The 22,873-nt window shown below is 28.9% G+C and overlaps 2 protein-coding genes across 7 annotated transcripts; one reads left to right on the top strand and one right to left on the bottom strand.

Annotated features, from left to right (window-relative positions):
* On the bottom strand, positions 1-7,905 carry LOC100166338 (alkaline ceramidase 3). Of its 6 annotated transcripts, none has more exons than XM_008183892.3 (8): positions 7,447-7,905; positions 4,668-4,786; positions 4,495-4,605; positions 4,328-4,433; positions 3,972-4,262; positions 2,981-3,085; positions 2,807-2,907; positions 1-1,084 (listed from the first exon to the last, which is right to left on the bottom strand). In XM_008183892.3, the coding sequence occupies exons 2-8, from the start codon at positions 4,771-4,773 to the stop codon at positions 1,011-1,013; spliced, it is 894 nt and encodes a 297-aa protein (XP_008182114.1). In that variant the 5' UTR covers positions 4,774-4,786; positions 7,447-7,905; the 3' UTR covers positions 1-1,010. The 6 variants fall into 6 exon arrangements, with proteins under 6 accessions (XP_008182114.1, XP_029347387.1, XP_001952860.2 ...); XM_029491527.1 differs by having other exon boundaries at positions 1-1,081; positions 7,447-7,861; XM_001952825.4 differs by having other exon boundaries at positions 1,007-1,084; positions 2,771-2,907; positions 7,447-7,861.
* An 898-nt stretch (positions 7,906-8,803) lies between these two features.
* On the top strand, positions 8,804-14,468 carry LOC100164318 (integrator complex subunit 6). Its single transcript, XM_001952826.5, has 14 exons — positions 8,804-9,264; positions 9,387-9,464; positions 10,451-10,871; positions 11,009-11,226; positions 11,290-11,451; positions 11,542-11,694; positions 11,762-11,989; positions 12,058-12,206; positions 12,277-12,398; positions 12,463-12,669; positions 12,738-12,874; positions 12,945-13,182; positions 13,436-13,753; positions 13,895-14,468. Exons 1-14 carry the CDS (start codon positions 9,148-9,150, stop codon positions 14,065-14,067), a joined length of 2,721 nt encoding a protein of 906 aa, XP_001952861.2. The 5' UTR covers positions 8,804-9,147; the 3' UTR covers positions 14,068-14,468.
* The last annotated feature ends 8,405 nt before the right edge of the window (positions 14,469-22,873 follow it).

The following is a 22,873-nucleotide window of genomic DNA, read 5'->3' as shown; positions in this document are numbered from 1 at the left end:
TTTATTATATTATTATATTTATTATAACATATATTCTGTTGTTATCCCAATTGATTATAATATAAAGGTATAACAATTAATAATCACGAATAAAATAAATTGAGCCAAGTAACATAAATGCAATTAAACATTTGCAAAGCACTAAAAATAAAATAAAAATAAAAATGTATTAAGTGTATTATATCATTTATTTATGAGAACTGTATTATACTATTTGTGTATTATATATTTGTATACATTGTATTAAGTTAATTTATAATTCACAAAGCATGTTTATTAACAATTCTATTTTTTTTACCCATTGTTGACCCTAAAAGACACAAAGTTACTTATTTTTCAGTTGATTTTTATAAGATTTTACATTATTTTAAATGTTCTATTTTTTATTGTTGTTTTTTAAAACTTTAAAGATACAATTTAAATATATCTACATTGATTAGATAAAGGTATATAATTATAATACAAGGTATACCTACTCAAAGAACTATAAATCATTCATTAAAAAACATGTTAACATTGTTTTTGTTTTTGCTTTTCTATTAAATTTAAATTTAGAATAAGCAACTAAGTGCCTTTTAATATAATGTCCACAAAGTTATACATTTATTTAATTTTAAATAAACTATTTAAAATTATACATATTATTGAGCTACATTGATCAAATCAATCAATACATTTATTATATAAACTTTATACAAACAAAAAATTAAAGTATAATTTACTAGGTACGTACTAAAATATATAACAAAAAAGAACAAAATTTCTAAAATTAAGTGATAAACAAGCTCAATGAGTCGTTGTATACATTTTAACTCAGCCATGGACCAACATTTAACATATAATTCAACAAAAATAAATTTTAGTAAATAATATTATCCTTAATTGACTACCCAAATATAATTAAAATATTCTATAAACTTACAATTTAAACAAATAAATAATATACATATTAAACTAAATAAGTAAATATATCACATATGTATATTTCTTATAATTTAAATATAAATTAGCTATAAAAGTGCAGAACTTAAATGGAAGGTTGATTGACCAAGATCATTAACTGCTGATGAGCAGCAGTCACCTGCTATCAATTAGAAAAAAGAAGATGAGTTACTGAAACCTGAAGGGTAGATTTATAAAGGTAAAGCCAACCAAAAATCATAGCATAAATCACAGCATTCAATAACGATTCTAAACAAGGCTCACATAATCCAAAATAAGTACATATTTGTTAAATATATTGGCAATTGAAATTGATAAGATGTAACGGGGACACTGTGTATCAATTATATGTTATGTTACATGTTCCCCGTTACAGATCCACCCCCCGGCAGCCTGATTATTGATAAGCTTTCAGTCACCAATAGGCACATTAACAAAATTATTTCTAATAAAATTCTAGGAAATTTATAAGATGATTTATATTTTAAAAACAATCTATATTAAATCTCCAAACTATAATTGCGATGCATGAAACTTTTTGAACTTTTTTACTGTGTCTTTTTCAAGAAATTATAATATAATTAGTTAAATTAATATCCAATTGAATATGTTAATGTAAAAATAAAAATATAATTGATACTATTATTCTGTTATAGAAATTATTATTTCAAAGTACTGATTTTAACAAGAAAGATCGTCTTTATGTATATTATTTACTAATTATAATTGTACTCAGTGCTTAATAGTAATAAAGATACATACATTTGTAAAAAAAATGTGTGTACATCCTGATAGCAAAGTTAGATGGTAACTAATTTCTATGTTACAAAACATTGTAACTCTAAAGTTTAATTTTTCTTGTATTAACTTGTAATTTTACAAATAGGAATCATTATTTCATTTTTATTTATACCTAAATTAATCATTTTATGAAAGCAACTTGTTATATAGGTAACTAATAATTGTGAAACTTGTGAGACAGTAAGTTACTCAAGCTACAAAAATCAAATATAGACAGCTATGCTTATGAAGTATATAAAAACTCAAAAGGTGCGCCTCAATAATATATTTAAAAAAAGCAAGATACTCTGTACATCCACATCCTTTCTAATTCAACAGACTATCGAATTATATACATCAGTGTTTCCCAACCAGAAGTACTTGGGCCTGTCATAGATGCCAGGTGGTCCATGACTTTTTTCCATTTACAAATTTTATGAAATAATAGTATTCATTTGTACATATAATTTATTTTAATTTATGTTGTTGTATTTACAGTTAATAGTCGAATATAATAGCAAGCAGATAACAATAAGTACTACACAGGCCGATAATAATCATGACTTGTTTCTTATTGTTATACTACTGCTAATCGGTGTAAGACCTGTTGTTTTTATTTATTCTAAATCTAAAATCTGTGAAAAAAGTGACCCTTATATAAAAACAAAAACCAAAAAAAAATGGGAAACAGTGATTTACATGGTTTGATTATTGATCTAAAAATAACAAAAAGTTTAAACATATTAGATAAATTAATTAAACAAGTAGAATTAATTTCTATATGATATAGGTATTAGGTTTATCACTTCCAATTCCAAATCAAATTTAAAATAAATCAAATTTTTTGTTTAAAATTAATTAGGAAATAATAAATAAATTCTTATTTAATTAGGTAACTCAAATAAAAAATAATACTACCACAGTAAAATAATAGTAAAAAAATTTAATAATTTAATTTTGAATTGGTATCTAAATACTATATTAGTTTTATTTAGGTTTTAACAAAATACATATAAGTGCAATAAGTATATAACAAAAAATAATATACTTGTTTACTATGGATTTATATTGAAAGGTTAATAACTTTTTGTAGTTTTCTGCCAACGTATACTAAAATACATATGCTCTGGTAAAAGCACACTTGAATGTTTATATTTTTTATGGTAATCATATGTGCTGTGAATACTAAAATGGGAATAATTAAGAAATTTTAAACCAATCAAATTATTAAATAAAGCAAATGTTTAAAAATAATTACCAAAATAGAACTTGAATATAAACTCCATAGCCTGCAAATATATGCCACCAGGCATGCATTTGAGTGAATGGTTGAAGAAACATTGGAATATGTTCTCTTAAGATCCTATACATTTAAAAAAAAATAAATAGATAGTTAGATTTCACCTAGGTACTACAGTAGATATAAAAATAAATGAAAATATTTTATATATATATATGTTGCATTCATTAATTAATGAAATTGTTCATTCCGAGAAGTAGACGTCCACTTTTAAATACAATATGGATAACTCGTGAAATAGACTTTTTTTTAACATTATGGAAATGTCTTCATTATATGAATATCCATATTGTGTAAATCTATTCATAGATTACCAAGATTAGAATACCAATACTGCATACAGTTAATCATTACAAATTTATTGATGTATTGAAAGTAAATAGGAGCTAAATGTGTCATCCAAACATAATATGTATTGTATTAAATCATAATAATAATAATTTCTATTATCAATTACTAATTAGGCACTAACAAGCACGGTTTACAAGGGGTGGGGGCCTTGGGTGCTCGGCAACTTGTAGTCTAATCCACCAAAAAAGTAATTTGTATAATGTATTACGGAATCTAAAATAAAAAAGTATAACTAATATTTTTTGAGCATCTATTTTCTGAATACACAACTGGGTCCTAAGCATGGCTGTTTTAAAAAATCTGATACTTGATAGTAACTTTGTAACAATTGAATATGTAGTCATGTAAGACATAATAAAAGTTTAAAGAACTGTCAAGATAAATGGCAAGTGGGATTTTAGATGCTCAATATGTTAACTATCTAACATATTATCATTATGCAACATATAAAACAAAAATTAATTTTCAAACTATATTTTTTAATGTGTGTGCTTTAAAAATAATTTATGCAACAGCTACTGCCACAACTTGGGTAGTTCAAAAAGTACATATGAAAATATATAGTGATTCTTTAAAAATGTGTCAAACAAAAACTTACGTAATATTTTTGCAGAGTATATTGTCTATATTCCACAAAAAAAACCCAAACAGGTACAACGCTATTGCAACAATGAACATACGTTTACAAACAGCACATTTAAATTCTAATATTAATTTGATTTCCTGTGCTAAGGATATAGCAACTAGTATACCATAACAAAAATGTTGCAGTAATGGTTGTGGCCAAGCAAGATAGATTATTGCAAATCCAATACTTATAATTATTAATGTTAATAATAATAATTTATTCGGAATAATCTTAGATTTCATATCATGTTTTACAATTGATCTGTAAAAAAAGAATAAACATTAAACTAGAATTTTAAATATAAACTAGATTTTTAATAAACTTACAAGCAATAAACACAATAGCATGTTCCCCAAACCATTGGTAATTCATCAAATAACTGCATTTCATACAAAAGTGTCATGTGAAACGCCAAACTGCCAAAACCAACCACTAAAAATGTCACATACTTATTTGAAATTATCAAAATAATATTATTGTTCACTCCACATACCCAAAATGAATGAATAACAAAAAAAAAATCTTTGTGCAAATTTTTGTTTTTTCATGTCCCAAATGCCCCATAATGGAGGTATTATCATCATTAAATTACTGATGGTGTTCCCTTTAATAAATTTAAAAAAAATACTTAAAATATTTACTATTTTTAAGTTTTGATCCACTTACACATTTCAGCAACATAATAATTTACTTCGTAATTTTTCTCACACCAATCAATGGTAGCTGTAGGTTTACCCCAATAACCAGTATCATTAAATTCTTGAAAAGCCATTGGTATCTAGTATCTACATTACAATTAAAACAAAAAAATATAACTTAAAATAAGCACAAATTAATAAGTAAAGTAGTTACTTTGAATATAAGTATATAACTGTTGTGCTCAATAGCTTAATAAAATAAAACTATTTTAAAAATTTACATATCCACAATCCACTATTGTAATATACCTAATATTGTTATGTTAAAATATAACATTATTTGTGTGCTTATCAAAATAATTATATTAACGAATTGAGGTCTACAGATGCAGACTCTACTCCTATCAAAACAATATTTAAAAATATTCTTAAGAGTTAAGATTATCATCTTTCCCAATTTTTGGAAACTGTATATAAAATGTAATACAAGAATATAATTATATACTTAGTTATTATAGAAAAATATATTGTGTAAGTTAAATATTGTGTTCTTAAAACAACCTAACTACTTTTTTTCTTCAGTGTTAGGCAGAGCCCAAAAACCAATAATATCCAGAGTATAAATATTACAAATAATTTTATGGTAAAAATTAAATTGAAAAAATACAATGGATTTTTATTAAATGTTATGTTTACAAATAGTGTTGCTTATGTGTAATAATTAATAACTAATAGTCAATTAAAGGCCAAGACAAGTGACATGCCATGTAACAATTTATAATTTGTGCAATATCTTAGAATATGTTTTATACACAACTAACGTCTGTTCACCCAATTATACGTTATCTGTTAAAATCATAATAATTGTGGTAGTCAATAGTCACTAACTGATGCTAGGTATTAGGCGTTGAGCAGTAGTAATGATAATACTCATAGATTATGGAGCCGCAGATAGCATGAAAATACAAAATTTGTATTCATGAGAATTGTATAGGTACCTACCTAACATATTTTATGTATTCCCTAGTTCCCTACATACCTACATTCTACACTATAAGAACATAGAATCCCATCTGAATTTATTATGAAATCATATATAGCCAAAATACATAGTAAACACCCTCATATTTATTTATCATAGTATTATAAATATTATTAATATTAGTTACTTACCTAAATATTTAATAAAGTATGGATATTAAATTAACTTTATATTATTTTAATTTAGAATCTTCAAAGGTTTTTGAAACACATCTCAAAAACATAAAAAAAATCTAATGTATATGACAGTTTATAAACACTAAAATACAAGTAACATACAAATTCTTAAGTATAAGAAACACAGTGATCAATAAATGTAATATTTTTTAATCAAGACTTTCTACTTTCTAGTTTTTAACAATATATTATTGGTTAGTGGTTATTAAATTAACATTTACATTAAAACATATCACGTATTTTAAAGCGTGATATGTTTTAATTATAAATTATAATGTTAAATATAGCTTCAATTATTGATAGGTATTACATGTAGTTATTTTTTTCTATTCAATTTACATTTTTTATTTTATTATAACGGGTAACCTTTAAAAGCATGTTTATCACAAATCACTAGAAGTCAGAAGATACTAGAATATATTCAGAAATATGCTAACAGAATAAATTATACACTAATAATTAATTCAATGCAAGTACCTATGTATTTTCAAGAATTAAAAATAGGTAGGTACCATTGATATGCCAAACGAGTACAGAGTAGGTATAAACAACTTCACAATTTGACATTTTAACATAAATAAGATTTTGAGAAGTTTATTTAAGATAGGTATTTTAATCTTAGGGGACGTAATGCTAACGCAGTTCCCCCTCCGGTTCTCGATACCATGAAAAAAATAAGGTATTTTAATCTTTGAAGTTTATAGCAAACACTATATTTAAACAATAAGAATTTAATAAATAATATTAATACCTATAGCTCTAAAATTATTATAAATTTGTAATACTTCATAATTATATTTATGTACTTATGTATTTATGTACTTCTAGTTTATAAATCTAATTAAAATAATTCTAAAATGTTTAAAGTATTTGAAAAACTAGTTAAAAAATATTTTAATAGACATACTTATTTAGATTAATATACTAAATTAAAAATAAATCCAATATTATAATATAAATATAAATACCAAAATACCCATATAATGTATGATAATTATTTAAAATACTCGGGAAGATTAAAGATTAGGTACATATTATTCAAACATTACATTGGATAAAAATATTAAATTGATAAATCCAAATTAAACTTGATAATTTTAATAAATAAATACTAAAATAAAAACTTAATACTTTTATAGGATAATATTATAGTTTACACAATTTTAGTTTTAATTCAAATATATAATAATATAGGTACACAAGGTATTTATATGATAAAATACTACCCAGTACTTATGGGTATAGATACAGATACCTAGATACATAATACATATGTTATATTAGTTTGAATATTCATAATTATTAAAATTTAAGCTACCTATAGGTACTAGGTACATTTTAAAATAAGTCTGATAAGAGTATTCAACAATATCTAACATTCTTACTTATATATACTTAGTAAATCAGTAACAAACTATGTTACAAATTTATAAATAACAATATAAATATAAAATAATACATTAAAATACCTAGAATAGTTAACTGTTAAGTACTAGACTGCTGCAGTGCTACATAGTGTATATATTAATAGATTACATTTTGTCTTACAAAAAAAATAGTTATTATAAAATTAATGCTAAAATACTTACATATTATGTTTAAATGGTTATTAGCTATAGGTACCTACTACCTAGGTATATTTAAATTTTAAATAAATAATATTTTAATAAAGTATGTTATTTGAGATTCTTCAATTATTGATGTAAAAGAATGGCAATTTCAGTGAGAAAATCCACCCTATTACGACTATTGAGAACGATAGCACCGTATAATACTGACATTGTCGTGAACACGAATGGGACTTGGGGTCGATGTTAATTTACCTAGAACTATTGTGAAGAAAAAATTTAAATTCTAAAATAAACGAAGCGACTAGCGGCATATGGCTCCATCGACCTCCACACCAGCACCACCGAGTCGCAACGGTAACTGGTGCGAACTGCGGTGTGCAACTATGTCCTGCGACACTGTGCACTGAGCAGCGGCTGCGGCACCGACTGTCGTGGGGACGTGGAGTGTCGCTGTGTCGGACACCGGGACACTCCACACTCCGACACCGTAGACCGCGTTCCACCGGGAGGCGGGAGATATGTATATTGTAGAATGTATTTCACATAATGTTCGGAAACGGTGATGTCATTGACTCATACAGTGCAGCCACCACGACGGACAAAATATCGGTCGATGGTCGCATGTAAAAATCATTTCTCGCTGGTGACAATTTTGACTTTTTTCCACAGATGACAGGTACATACTATAATAGTAGTATACTAGTATATAGTGGTATATTATATCTGTGGTTTTTTCCAAACATGAAACAACTGTCAACTACTAACAAGTAACAACATAAAACACAGTCCACTGTGACTACCATAGTAAGGACTTAGGAATAACTTAAGACTTGTAATGAGATAGGAGTAATGATAATAATTCATTATGCTAGGAATCTATTATGTCCAAGTCCAGCGGATAACAAGAAAAGATAGCAGATCGTACAAATCACAAAACTACAAACCACGGTCGTACTGTAGAAGACCGTGCCGTCCGTGCTACAAACCATTCGATTACAGGATCTTGAATCCGATCGAACCAATATGGATACCGTGCGATACTGCGATCGTCATTCGTCGCGAGAATAGACGATAATTATACTATAGATAATTATCTTTCTAGCTTCTATCTTAATAAGTCGATGCAGGGGTTGAGGGGTGTGTCCTAGTGCCGCAAGTCGCTTTAAATCACTAAATCGTCGGTCGATTGACTGTTCGAACTTCGAACGTCGACCGACGTCCGTCGATTTATGATTTATCCCTCCCTCTACCCCACGCTCTTAAACAACATACCCCTCAATCCGCAAACGCCGCAACACCGTCCGCGCAAATTTTGTTGATTCCCGCAGCGGTGGTCGAACGGGTTACGCGCCGGCGGTGCAGCGCGCTCTCGCGGAATCGACAAGCCTCTCTCGGCGAGCTCATTTAGTCATTTCTGACAACGACGCAATGGTAAAAGTCCACTGCTGAATGACGGTTTGCGCGCGCTCCACTTGCAGTTTCCCGACCGCACAGGCACCGAATTCCCACTGACGACAGTAAAAAATGGCCGTCACCGTTCACGTATGATCTCGCCCGCTCCGCACCACGTTTCGTGTTGGTTGCAATAACGTCATCTCCGCGTCACATTCGTCCGCCTCGCTCCGCGCCCGTTTCGATTTCAAAATATGTATCACTCCGGCGGCGGTCATCACGCCGATCGTCTTTGAATTCCGTTGCGCGACCCTCCGCTCCTGAGGCATGACTATCATAGTGTTCCTCATCGACACCTCGGCGTCCATGTGCCAGCGGACCTACATGGGTGGCCGACCAACGCTCTTGGACATCGCTAAAGGAGCCGTCGAGTCCTTTGTCAAGGTTTGCGCCTCGGCCCACCCGCGCGTCACTCTTCTTGTCGGTTCATTTGTCGCCTTTGCACGTCGCGATGAACCGACTCAACTGGTTGTTTTATTTAAATTTTTTTTTTCCCGCTTATATAGGTTAGACAGCGATCATCAGAGAGCCGAGGTGATAGATACATGTTGTTAACATTTGAAGAGCCGCCAGCCAACATCAAGGTATCTATTGGATATGTACTATCTAGTGTTGATGTCTTATTGTTATAGGTTTAATCTGTAAAAGATTCATAATCAACGGGTAACGAATGAGCCAGGATTGGTCGTTTGAATATTAAAGAAAATTCCTAAGGGATAGTTCTAAAATATGGCTTGTATGAGGTTCAAATATTTTTAAAAATATGAAGAAATCGTGAAGAAAATAAAAACAAATTTATGTTAGGTACAAGAATATATTTTTTTATATATTCATAATTCATCGAACTATTGTTAATTGCTTCATTTTTGACATAAACTGTTAATTATTATATTATTTATTGTAATGAATATGATACCCAAGGCCATAGCTGAAAAACAATTTTTGATTTTTTTGGTGGGGGGGTTTTTTTAATATAAATAGTATGTCCTACGAGATAAATAGGTAACTTCTGACTACTGAATACATTTTTATGTTCAATACCTATTTAAAAACTTTATTCTCGTTCATAGTGCTTTAAGAAAATATACAATTATTTGTAATACAATAGGTAGACAGTATACAATATTCACTGTAATTGTTTCTACTTTTAAAAAAAATTCTGGGGATTCAGATCCATGAGTCCCCCACTTTCTTTTGAAACTTCCTACCTATTTTTAATTATTAATTGTTTAAAATATTAAATTTAATCATAGATCCCTTTAAATAAATATATGTTTTGAAAACATTAATTATTAAACCATCAATTAAATAATTTTGATAATACACAATTAAATTATCATTATCAAATATTTAATTAGGTAAATATCTCATTTTTTTAATTTAATTTAAAAGACAATTATCATAGTGATGTCTATCGAAGTATCTTCAAATTTGTAACAAGACTACCTATTTATATATTATAATATTCTCTCTGTTATCATTTGCAAAGAGATAGTATGGTTTTCAAAAAAGAAATGTATGAATATAATTTAAGAATTTTAATATAATTCTGTTATTTATTTATTTTTAGGCTGGTTGGAAAGAAAACATTGGTGCATTCATGAACCAATTGAAGAATTTACGTTGTGCCGAGATGACTACTTTGGGCTTAGCACTTAAAAATGTATTTGACATACTAAATATAAATCGTATGCAAAGTGGTATAGACACATATGGTCAGGGTCGTTCTCCATTTTTTTTGGAACCATGTATCATTGTAGTTATAACAGATGGTGGGCGTTTATCGAATGCATCAAATGTAGTTGATGAATTCAACCTACCCATGACAAACCCCATACCTGGATGGGAGATGACTAGAGAACCATTTCGTTGGGATCAAAGATTATTTTCTTTAGTGTTAAGAATGTCTGGCACACCAACTGTAGATCGTGATACTGGACTAGTTGCCAATGATACATCTCCTATTGATGCTATGTGTGAAGTCACTGGAGGTATTTTTTTAATTCAAATTTTAAAGAACTATTATATTATATAAGTTACAACTTAAAGCTTAATTTATGATTTATTACTGATTTATTATTTAATGCCATAATCTTAATTTGTAAACAAAAAATATTTTTTGTATTAGGTCGATCATATTGTATAACTTCACAGAGGGTATTAATGCAATGCATTGATAGTTTAGTGCAAAAAATACAAAGTGGTGTAGTAATCAATTTTGAAAAAATTGGTCCAGAACCTTTACCAATAATTGACAAAGAAAATGGCATGGATATAGACATTGGTTATGAAGAATTTGGAAAAATAAGCTTTGGAAATACCGACCATATAAATCATCAAAATGGAGTAAGATTCTACAAATAAATCATAATTTATTTAATTTATGATTAATATCAAATTTTTATTTAGAATAAAGTGAATGGTATTCCCAATGTACTTCAACCACCTTCCAATGCTTGGCATAATTGTCGTAAACTAATTCATGTTCCAAAATCTGCTCAAAAAGGGTTTCCTATGGGTTTTTGGCCTATACCTGAATCATATTGGCCTGAAAATACAATGAATTCTTTGGTATTTACTATTAACTACTATCATATGAATTATATTAATTTAACTTCAATTTTACGTTTAAATAAATAAAATGTTTGTTTGTTATAATAGCCCCCAAGATGTGCTCATCCTACAGTTAAGTTTTCCTGTGTCAACCAAGAACCTATGGTGATAGAAAGTTTACCTTTTGACAAATATGAATTAGAACCATGTCCACTTACACAATTTATTTTATCAAGGAAACAACCTACACTTTGTTGGCAGGTAATCAATATTAAACTTAAACATTATAATTTAAAATTAATTTACTTATATTGTTTTATTATTTTAGGTTTTTGTTGCTAACAGTTATAAAACTCCAGAAGTGATGCATCCATTTGGTTACTTAAAAGCCAGTACAACATTATCCTGTGTTAATCTTTTTGTATTACCTTATAATTACCCACTACTCTTACCTATTCTTGATGAACTGATCAAAGTACATAGATTAAAACAAACTCCTGAATGGCGAGCTCAATTTCAAGCTTATTTAAGAAGTACACCAGGATATTATAATGCTGTAAATAATTTAAATGTTTTACTTTTTATTTAGTTATTTACTTTTATTAAAATTAATCCAATCTGTAGCCTTTAAGAAGAGCATTAACAAGGATGGGTGTGCCTAGTACCGTAGTAACTTCGTTAGTGCCAGACACTGCAGACAATGCTTCATTAAGCTACTCTGTATTAAGTTATTTAAAACGTCTTAAAACCCAAGCTAAAACGGAATATGATAGGTATTGTATATCAGAAAAATCATTTTTTTTTTAACTTGATTATACTAACAATATTCTTTTTATATAATAGATTATGCACTGAAGTTACTAACAAACAAACCGCTAAAACAAATTTAAATTTGGCCGATTATGTACGTGTAAATCACATATCATTGCTCAAAAAAGATATGACGACAAATCCTCAACTACAAAGTAATAAAAAAAAATATGATTTTGAATGAATTGAAGTAAATTTTATTTTTATAATTAATTTTAGATAAATTCATTCATCTGCGAGAACAATTAAACGACTTTAATAACTATGTAGTAGGTACAGCTAAAAGAAAAAATGTAGAATGTAATAAAACTGGTGGTTCTGGTTTTCGTAATCCGTTTGACATATCAAGAAGTAAACTTTTAGAAGTAGTCAAAAACATGCAAAATAATTTTTCTCATTTCTCTCAAACCAGGTTTTTTGAAGATGGTAAGTAAATTAAAAATGAAAATAATATATTTTGTTTAACTTATATTTTATATAAAATATATAATTAGATCTTGTGCATTCAATGCCTGTAAGTCAAATGGGTAACTATCAAGAATATTTAAAACGTATGACATCACCACTGCGAGAAGTTGAATCTATGCCTGTTAGACAACACATGTTTGGAAATCCTTTCAAAATTGATAAAGTTAGTGTTAAAATATTGTAAACATTTTTTTTTTCTATATATTTCATACTATGAATATCTTTTTCAACAGAGAATGATGGTAGATGAAGCTGATGTTGACATGGTTGGAGCAGGAAGTGGATCATCAAGTCCTAGAGCTGGTTCTAAAAGAGCATTAGATAGCAGTCCTACACGAAGAAAACCTGGACCTTTACCAAGACATGTGTGTGCATCACCACGACCCAGATCACCATCACCTGCGCCTTTCTGTCCTATTAATTCAATAGTGGAAACTCCACCTATACTTTTACCTAATGGAGGAGAAACAGGTTTGACTTGAGTAACATATAATAATTTTCTTTTCATTTTTTTATTTCAATAAGAAAACATATAAAACGATTAATATAACATTTTCTATCTATTTTTTATTTTTTTTATATAATCTTTATTCCATAATTTACTAATATTCAGAAAACAAATTTAATATAAGTATTTCATTATTTATAACTAACTTAAGAAAATAGTGTCTACAATATTGTTATTGACATACATGATTTGACATTTTTTTTATTGCAATTTTAGATGAAGAAACTCCAATTCCAGTTAATGGTGAATGTTACCCTAGGGCTATGTGTCCTTCACCTCCACCACCAATTCTTGAACCATATGAAAATAATTTTAATGATGATACTGATGATGACGAGATTGTGCCAAACGATATATGTAATCATGTTCCAGTAATTCCGGAAGGAAATGCTGTTCGTCAACACTTGTTAACAATTACCGCTAATATGAATCAAGAAATTGATGAATTGTCCAAACAAGAGTTGTTAGACATTAAACAACACAATGCAAAAGTTAAGAAACTTTTATTCATTGAAGTTAAACGTCCTGGTCAAAGTAAGTATAATTCATATTTTAATTGGGCGTCATTCGCCTTCTGTAAAATTGTGAGTAAATATAAATATATAGTGAAAATAATAAGTGCATCTTTTTTACTAATAAAACAATATTTTTGCTTTTTTACATTTTTCTTTTCAGATTATACAGCATTATTCCATTGTTTGAGTACATTAAAAGGTCCAGCGTCTATCCAATTGACCTATGTTAATGACATAATTGCAGAAGCCCTTAGGTTTAAGAGAAAAAAATTAGTTAACAAATTGGAGGAGTTTAGAAAATCATATATGCGAATTCCAGCTGCGGCCAGATGATAAAAAAAAAAAATAATAAGATATGGATTTTAGGCCTTATTCTTATTATTTTTTCCTCTTTTTTTAATCATGTTGATCTATTGATACCACCTGATGTGCGGAAATATAACATCCATGTCAAATTCTACCGACTTGCAAACCAATTTAACAACCATTTTTGTAATAAAGATAACTAGGAATAATTAATATAACGGAATAGGATAACATTTATTTAGTTCCTTTTCTATTAAAAGTAAATATCTGTCTTCTACTTTTCCGTGATACTATTGTTATTTTGTAAAATGGTATATACATTTGAGGAAATATTTTTCATTTCCATTATTGAATGTTTTTTATTCAATCATTTATAATTTTTTTTTTTTTTGCTTCTTGCTATCAATTAAACCAGTTACCCAATTTGACACTCGGTTTTCAACAAAATCAATGCATTTTTATTTCCTCAACTACTGTTAAAATGCCAAGAAAATTTTAAAAGAAAAGAATATTTTTTTTTCACATGTGGTGCTTAAATAATTAATTTAGTGTATATTGTAAATGCATTCTAAACATTAAATCTTATCCTTAAAATGAAATCTTATACAATAAGGGAAAAAGTAAACAGTATTATTATATTCTATTCCAAATAAGAGAAGATTGAGGTCCTAAATGATATCGCTCCCCTGGCAATGACTAGCTGGTTTATTGGCCGAGCACTGAAGCAATTATTTATTGTGGGGCGAGAATGAAGAGAATGCAGATTTTTATCTGCTGCCTTTATTATACTCTTATTTGGAATAAAAGAATATATATTGAAAAATTTATCAAATGAACAACATTAATTTTTATTAATAATGGTGTTAAAGTATATTCAAATTTGTATCTATTGCTTAAATCAATAAAATCATTAATGAATCATTAGGTTTTTCAGTTTGAATATTATTTGATTCTTTAAATAAAGTTGCTAAATGTATTTAATGCATATTTTTAAAAAATATTATAAGAATAATATATTCATTTTAAATGAATAAATGTTAATAAATCATTACTCTTCAGTTTGTGAAAAAAGTGGAAATCACCAATATAAAAATATTTATTTTAATGGTAATAGATTTTTTTTATATGTACACAAAATAATCGTGTATGTGTTTTTGGATCATACAATCAATATTATAATATTCTTATAATAAAAAATGACATGAGTTCATTAACAAACATTAGTACATAAACTACATACAAATTAATCAATTATAATATTTTATTGATAACCAATTAAATTGTTGGAAATTGAGTATAAGTTTTAATTTTATATATTATTTTCAATTCTCTAAACAGTTTTTAACAAATATATATAGGACATATTATTCTATAGATACTTAGCTTCCTTACCCTTTTGCGATACATTTTTAATCAGGTCAATAATCAATTTAACAAATAAATACATTTCAGTGATATTAATAGTTATAAGAATGGATACAAAAAAAATCAGCTTTTCACTGTACCTATTTAAAGTCTACATTGATAGCATTATGTATAGGCATCAATAAAAATGAAATATTTAAACTGATATAAAACATCAAATAGTAATAGGTATTAGTTTTGGACAATTTCACAATTATAGTTATTACTACCGTAAAGCAATATTTTTTAAAACTAATAATTTAAGTAAGCTCCCTAAAGATTAATATAATATATTATGTACTACTTAGGTACCTATCTTCAAATAGGTCTTTCAACCTTCTATTCTTCAGAACAAACCAATACAAATTAAGGTAAGCTTAAGTATAATGTGCAGTGCTTGTTTAAAAGAGCGTAAATGGCCTAATTTTGGAGGGTCTACAGTAATACTAATTTTAAAACTTCGCAGGATATAGCTCTATACCCCCAACTATATTTTACATAATTTACATTCCACAACTAGCAAGTTATGTAAGTATCTAACAAACTCGAGTGTTATAAAATATTACATGGTCGGGTCGTGTATTATTCAAGATTTACGGAAAAATCACTTCTCATCGCCCGTGTTTATAATTTTTTATCACATATCAGAAATGTTATTTCCAACATTCTTAGTAATTGGGTTAATTTTCAAAATTATAAAAAAAATATGTGTAAGTACTTGTTGAGGACTATTTGGGAGAATATAAGACCCAAGTCCCCTATTTTCGCCAATACCATTGTCTTAAGTTTGGAGAGGACGCCTCGCGCGCATATTTGGTTCCCTCCATTTCCCAAACGTAACGAATTTGGGTTTAGCCGAGCCAATTTTTTTTTTAGCATTGGATACTACTGTACGTATTAGAGTGAATTGGCCTATAATTTTCAAACTTTAATATAAGAACATTATTTATGTTTGTAATTAAATTTTTACAATTTTTTTTAGTTTTTAAGCGAATAGTTATTGTGAAAATATTACAGATTAAAAATACACACTGCTTGAAATTACAATGTAAAAATGTAAAAACCAATATATAAATACTTAAATACCTACTACAGAATGCAGTAGATGCAATATTCTTAACTTTAAATTTGTTAATAGGCCATTCCTACGAATGTTGATAGGTGTAACTTGATATATTTGAATTAGGTGGGCCTAAGTCACCTATTATTTTTTTTCCGTACACATTAGTGACCGTCTTTTAGGGAATATAAATATGAAAATGTCCATTTTTGAAGCAAATAATTCTTATGAGACTCCGGACTCGTATAACGTTTAGCGCTAAACGCACCCCACCCCCCCCCCCCCCCCCACACACACACACACACTTCTACCTACTATTAACGCCCCACTCTTCTTATGTTCTACACTTCTCTAAACACATTGAGCGGTGATGTCGATTGTCGACGCGGTATTATCGTATTTGATCTCTGCCGCGGACAGCAATCGTAGACAACTTGTTATTAACCTATCCCAATAAAACGAGCCTACAACTAGAACATATTTTGTTTTTGCACCCTGGCCTATGTAAGAGATCCAAATAATTAAATCCATAGTCGTTGGAATTCCGGGTATTTTTGTACTATTAAAACTTGATTATTACTAAAAAGATATAATAATCAGTGTATAAATAAATATCATTAGATCTTGCATTTATTTATTCAGATTGTGAAACCACGAGAACTATTTTCTGTCCATAAACCAATGAATTAATTATACTATGTTTATTTGTTGGCCGTTTTTTTGAATTGTCATAGCTATTTATTATGTTTTTAAAATATGTTAATATTTTTGTTCTTCGCTCTACATGGGTATACGTCGTAAGTATCTTTACAGCTGTTATTTGTTAATGTATAAATCAACTGTGAGCTGCGTCGTCGCGTGTTAATGTGTCAAAAATTTGAAAACATCAACCCGTGTGTACAAATTTAATTAAAGTATAGGTAATTTCGTCATCAATGGTATTATTTATCAAGGCTGGGCATTAACGAGTTAAAAATTAAAATTAAGTTAAAACGTTAAGTTCATTTTAATTAAGTTAATTAACTCGTTACTTTTTTTTCAAATTAACTTTTAACTTAATAAGTTACTTTTTTTTCAAGATTAACGTGTTAACTTCAAGTTAATTTTATTTCAAAAATATCTAAATTAAGTTAATTTTCGTCCGAAGAATAATGCAAATTTTTGAATGTGTCTTTTCTTTGATGTATCATTTTAAATTTCCCCAGTAATTTTCTTGGACGTAAAGAAAAACGGAACTTTTCTCCTTTACGGGACACCCCTTTTTTTGGGTTTTTTTTGGGGGACTTAGTCATTTTTTGGGTAAAAAAAATGTTGGTGAAATCAGAATTTGGCACACGAAGTTATTTTCGAAGTTATAGCTAATTGAAGTTTAAACTTTATATAATAACCAGAAAAACTATCTAACAAACCATATTATGTGTCTGGAATTTTTATTTTTGCAAATTAGCAAATTTTAACTTAACAATAAGTTAAGTTACTTTTTTTTTAAATTAACTTTTAACTTAACGAGTTAACGAAAAAAAATACGAGTAATTTTTAATTTAACTTAACTTAATTATTTTAAAATAACTTAACTTAACGAGTTAAAAAAAATCGTTAACTTGCCCAGCCTTGTTATTTATTATTAGTGTACCTATCAAACAAAGAAAATTATTAGTTTGTCTGTAGTCTGTTATTTTTATATTAAATTCCGGTCGTGCTTGTGTTTGGTAAATAATGAAAGAGGCGTGGTTAATCAGGTGACAGTCGATCAATCTAAAAGATTTATGTCCGTATGGATAGTCAATTTATGTCACACATAAATACGGATGTTAATCTTAAAAACGGTATCCCTGCCTTTAAAGTAAATACTTATCATAAAAAAAAAAATATCTCAAATATTAAATAATTGTTACAAATTTGTAATTCAATCTAAACTCATATTCGTGACAGATGATGTTCCAGTGCGACTGTGCGAGTGTCGTTGTTTCCACTAGTGGAGTTTAAGTTTCAACAAATGTAAAAAAACAAAAAACTAAACCCCTATAAGCTAACGCTTGTTGTGGGGAAAGAGTTCAATTCATTTAATTACTTAGGATGCAGGTTTTGATAATATTATTATTATAATAATATCAGAAAAAAAAGGTATATTTACGAAGGACTTAGTGTTTATATTTTATTGATTAGTTTATTTATTAATCTATTAATATAAATAATTTAGCTTATGTATGAAGATATCAATTTCTTCAGATTTTTCAACTTTACCCCCTTTGAAAACTTCCTGCGTCCCCACTAGTACCTTATTTCCTTGTTCCCCGCTAAATATACAAGCTGCTCGCGGCGGAGATAACGTGAAAACCGAATGCCGCCATCGCGCGTGTTTATCGATAATTTTTTAGAAAAGTCGAGTTGTCGACTCTAGTCGAGCAGGCACTAAATACGTGCAACGAAAAGTTCGATTTTTTTATTGATGTAGGTATTTTCATGTTTTTTTTGATTCAATAAACTGTGTTATTATTATATTATATTTGACTGCCTTTCGTCATTTTGCCTACTCGGTCACGCCGTGGCTTCCTTATATTGGTATTTATACATATATTTGATTTGGCATAAATATACAAGATATAGCCACTGTATCGGTATGTAGATATATGTATATATTATAATAAATAAATGTATAAATATTAATTATATAATAAAATATCCTAGCTCGAGTCGAGTCGACTATTCTATAGGTATGTTTATAATTGCGTTCGGATATGCAGGGACGCGGACGGTGCAACGGTTTAAGCATAGGCGAAAATAGGGGGGGGCTTTAGGGGCTAAGCCCCCCAAAAAACGTACATAGCCCTCCCAAACATTTCCTACATTTTGTTTTAAGCTTATTCAATATTATCAAAGCAAGGCCTTATTAGCGCGAACCCCCCCCCAAATCTCAAACGCTATTTGCGCCTATGGGTTTAAGAGTCATAGATTTGACTCCAGTTCTCAACTCGGTAGTTTTTTTTGTTATTTACCTTTCGTAATCACTTCCGGCTTATATTTAACGAACATTTTCCGATTTTTTTTCAAAATTCCAGCTTTACCGCCTTTACGGACTTTGTACGACCCCATTCAGATTTTATTCGCATTCCCAGCTAATTTATAGGCCACGCGCGTCCGTATTTCGTCGAAATGTCGAGTTTTATCCCTTTTTAAAACGTCTGATCTCCCCGTTCAGTGGCGTATCCAGGGGAGGGGCTGAGGGGGCTGCAGCCCCCCCCGAAATGTTAAAAATTATTTTAATGGTCTACGATAGTAGCTCAAAAAGTCTTAAATTGTATTTAAAATATTTAAAAATGTACAATATATTGTATTAACACTTTTCAGCTATCTATTTGTGCTAGTACGTATTTAATGTGTAAAAGTGTAAAAGTTGATCAGCACCTCCAGAAAAAAAATCCTGGCTACGCCACTGTCCCCGTTGGTCAGTTATTCGCGTTCCTCGCTAAATTAATAGGCCGCTCGCGGCCGTACCTTCGTTCGCAAAGAGTCCCGGTGCGGATTGACATCGCGGAGAGTGTAGAGCGAAATGTTTTAAACTTTTTTCACGTAATTTATTACATAATTTTGCGTTTTCGGTAGCAGTAATGAACGCTGTCCGCGATCCGACGCAGTCGGATTGCATACCTGATGACGTGACCCGGCCATCGCACATTGTCCGCTATCCGAAAAGTCCTATAGCCTCCCCCTATTGGCTATTACTACGGTGAACGTCATTCGAGGTGACTGATTTGCTAGACACCCAAAAAAATACGTTGACTACATGATTTGCACGGATGCCCGAAATTTTTTTAATTTTTTCCACGTAATGTCGCGTTTTCGGCGGCAGTAAAAAAAGTTGTCGGCGGACGTTGTTCCTTACCCGGGCTAACACGTCGAACCGCGGTGGTCCTAACCTTATCACCAGACCTCCTTATCACACACCAACCGGCTCGTGACCGACGACCAGACCACGAACTATGATCATAATCATAGTTCGTGCCTCGTGGACCAGACCAAAAGACTACTGCAGCTTCTGACATCGGTTAACACTCCTCGCCAACTAGGGGGGCTTGGGAGTCTCCCACAGCGACGCTCGGAGAGCTAGTAGTAATATACAATGAAGACTGATATAAATTAAAGAAGGTATATAAATTAATAGTAGGTAACCTATCTAATATCTATTTGAAACTAAACATAAATATATATACTATTCATGGTATTCATTTATTAATAAAGTTTTTATACTGTATTAAAACAATTTTGAAAATTAAATATATTTATATTAAATTGGAAACATAAATCAATCCAGCATATTATAGTGGATTCGTTTAACACAAGTGGAGTTACATTAATTTTACTTGATCAAATTAATATTATTTTGGTATCTAGTACGATAGTCATGATTTGTTGATTGATTATAGGTAGTTGTTATAGATATTAATGTTACTATTAATAGATCAGTTGCTTAGAATATATTTAATTAGTTTATTAGATCTTTAGATGTACTTTTTAAATTACTTATATAAATAGTGTATGAGCATTGAGCAGAGCCAAAATTTAATACCAAAATTTAAAATTGATTGTACTAAAGATAAATATATAATAATTATACCGACGTTTATACTTTATGATAAACACAACAAATTATGTATTAATTATAATATCTTTTAGAATAAAAGGAATTTTCCATAATAATTAAACCGTTATAAAACCGAAACTGAAAAAAATTGGAAACCGGTATTATAATTGAAAACCGAAACCGAAAATATGATTTAAAAACGGTATTTTTTGTGAAAATCGATGTATCTTGACATTCTGGAAGCTTTACTTTACACAACAGGCGATTCGAACACTCGATCCGGCGACTCAAAAAAATTAATTAACTAAAAATGAACGTAAATAGTCCAGACATGAAACAAACTGAAGAGTAATGATTTATTAACAATTATTCATTTGAAATTAATATATTATTCTTATAATATTTTTTAAAAATATGCATTAAATACATTTAGCAACTTAATTTAAAGAATCAAATAATATTCAAACTGAAAACCTAATGATTTTATTGATTTAAGCAATAGATACAAATTTGAATATACTTTAACACCATAATTAATAAAAATAAAAATTGTTCATTTGATAAATTGTTCAATATAATATATTCTTTTATTTCAAATAAGAGTATAAATAGGCAGCAGATAAAAATCTGCAGTCTCTTCACTCTCGCCCCTGTCTGTCTCTTCTCTCTCTTCTCGAAAAAATTGAAGATTAGGCGATTCCACTATTTGTTAATTGGATGTTGACATCTATATATATAAAAATCTAATGCTGTTTGTTAGTCTCGCTAAAACTCGAGAACTGTTGGACCGATTTAGCTCATTTTGGTCTTAAATTATTTGTGGAAGTCCAGAGAAGTTTTAAAAGGTGAGTGAGTATGAAAATGTTCCGAATTAATTTTAAATTCTGAGTGGAACGATGAATGTATTGATTTTACAATGATGTGTGTTTTTTTATTTTTTTATTTTTTATTTATTTTTATTTTTTTTGTGTCTGTGTACACGATAAGTAGTCGAAATAATGCTACGATTTTCAACTTCAGTATCTTGTTCGATCAGAAAGTGAATATCGTTGATGCATTGGGGAGGTCAAAATTTAAATTTCCCAGTAGTTTTCAAAAGCGCCGGGAAAAACAAAAGAAAAATTAAGGAAAAACGGGAATTTTTACGCAAAATCGATTTTTCTCAAAATTGAATTTGGTTTTTGGTGTAACTTTAAAAAAAATGACCGTAAATACATGAAATTTTGACTGAATGTTTATCTTAGCATTTTCTATATACCAAAATATTTTCAAAATATTTTGATTTATTTTGAGCACTTTACGGACATTTTCATTTTCCATTTTTTTTAGTGTTTTTTCTAAAAATATCAATTAAATTTTATTTGTTGGATAAAAAAGCTTGAAAATTTAATAGAAGGCTCCTAGTATATTGTTTCAAAGCCAGATGAAAAATATTAAAAATCGTTAGTCACAGTATTTTTTTATAAGCATTTAAAGTTCAAAAAATGACGAAAATTTGCAAATTATTTCGAGTTAGCAATTCATAAAAATTTTTCTTTTTAAATCTAAGATATGAAAAAGTAATACAAGATTCCTTATAAGATTATCTACCTTTATCAAACAAAAAATATCTATAAGAAAGTGAAATTAAATTTTTATGATCGTTTGAAATTCAAATTTTTACAACATTGGATATTCACTCGATTTCTCATGTAGTGATTTCCTTATTTTGTTGTAATTAAAAAACCAGTGACTGTAGAAACTTGAAAATTTCACTGAATGTTTATATTAGCATTTTATATATACGA

Source organism: Acyrthosiphon pisum, chromosome A3 (genome assembly GCF_005508785.2).
Source record: "Acyrthosiphon pisum isolate AL4f chromosome A3, pea_aphid_22Mar2018_4r6ur, whole genome shotgun sequence".
In the NCBI taxonomy this organism is placed as follows: Eukaryota; Metazoa; Arthropoda; class Insecta; order Hemiptera; family Aphididae; genus Acyrthosiphon; species Acyrthosiphon pisum.
Note: the sequence above shows the minus strand (reverse complement) of the source record. Positions and strands in the feature narration are given on the sequence as shown.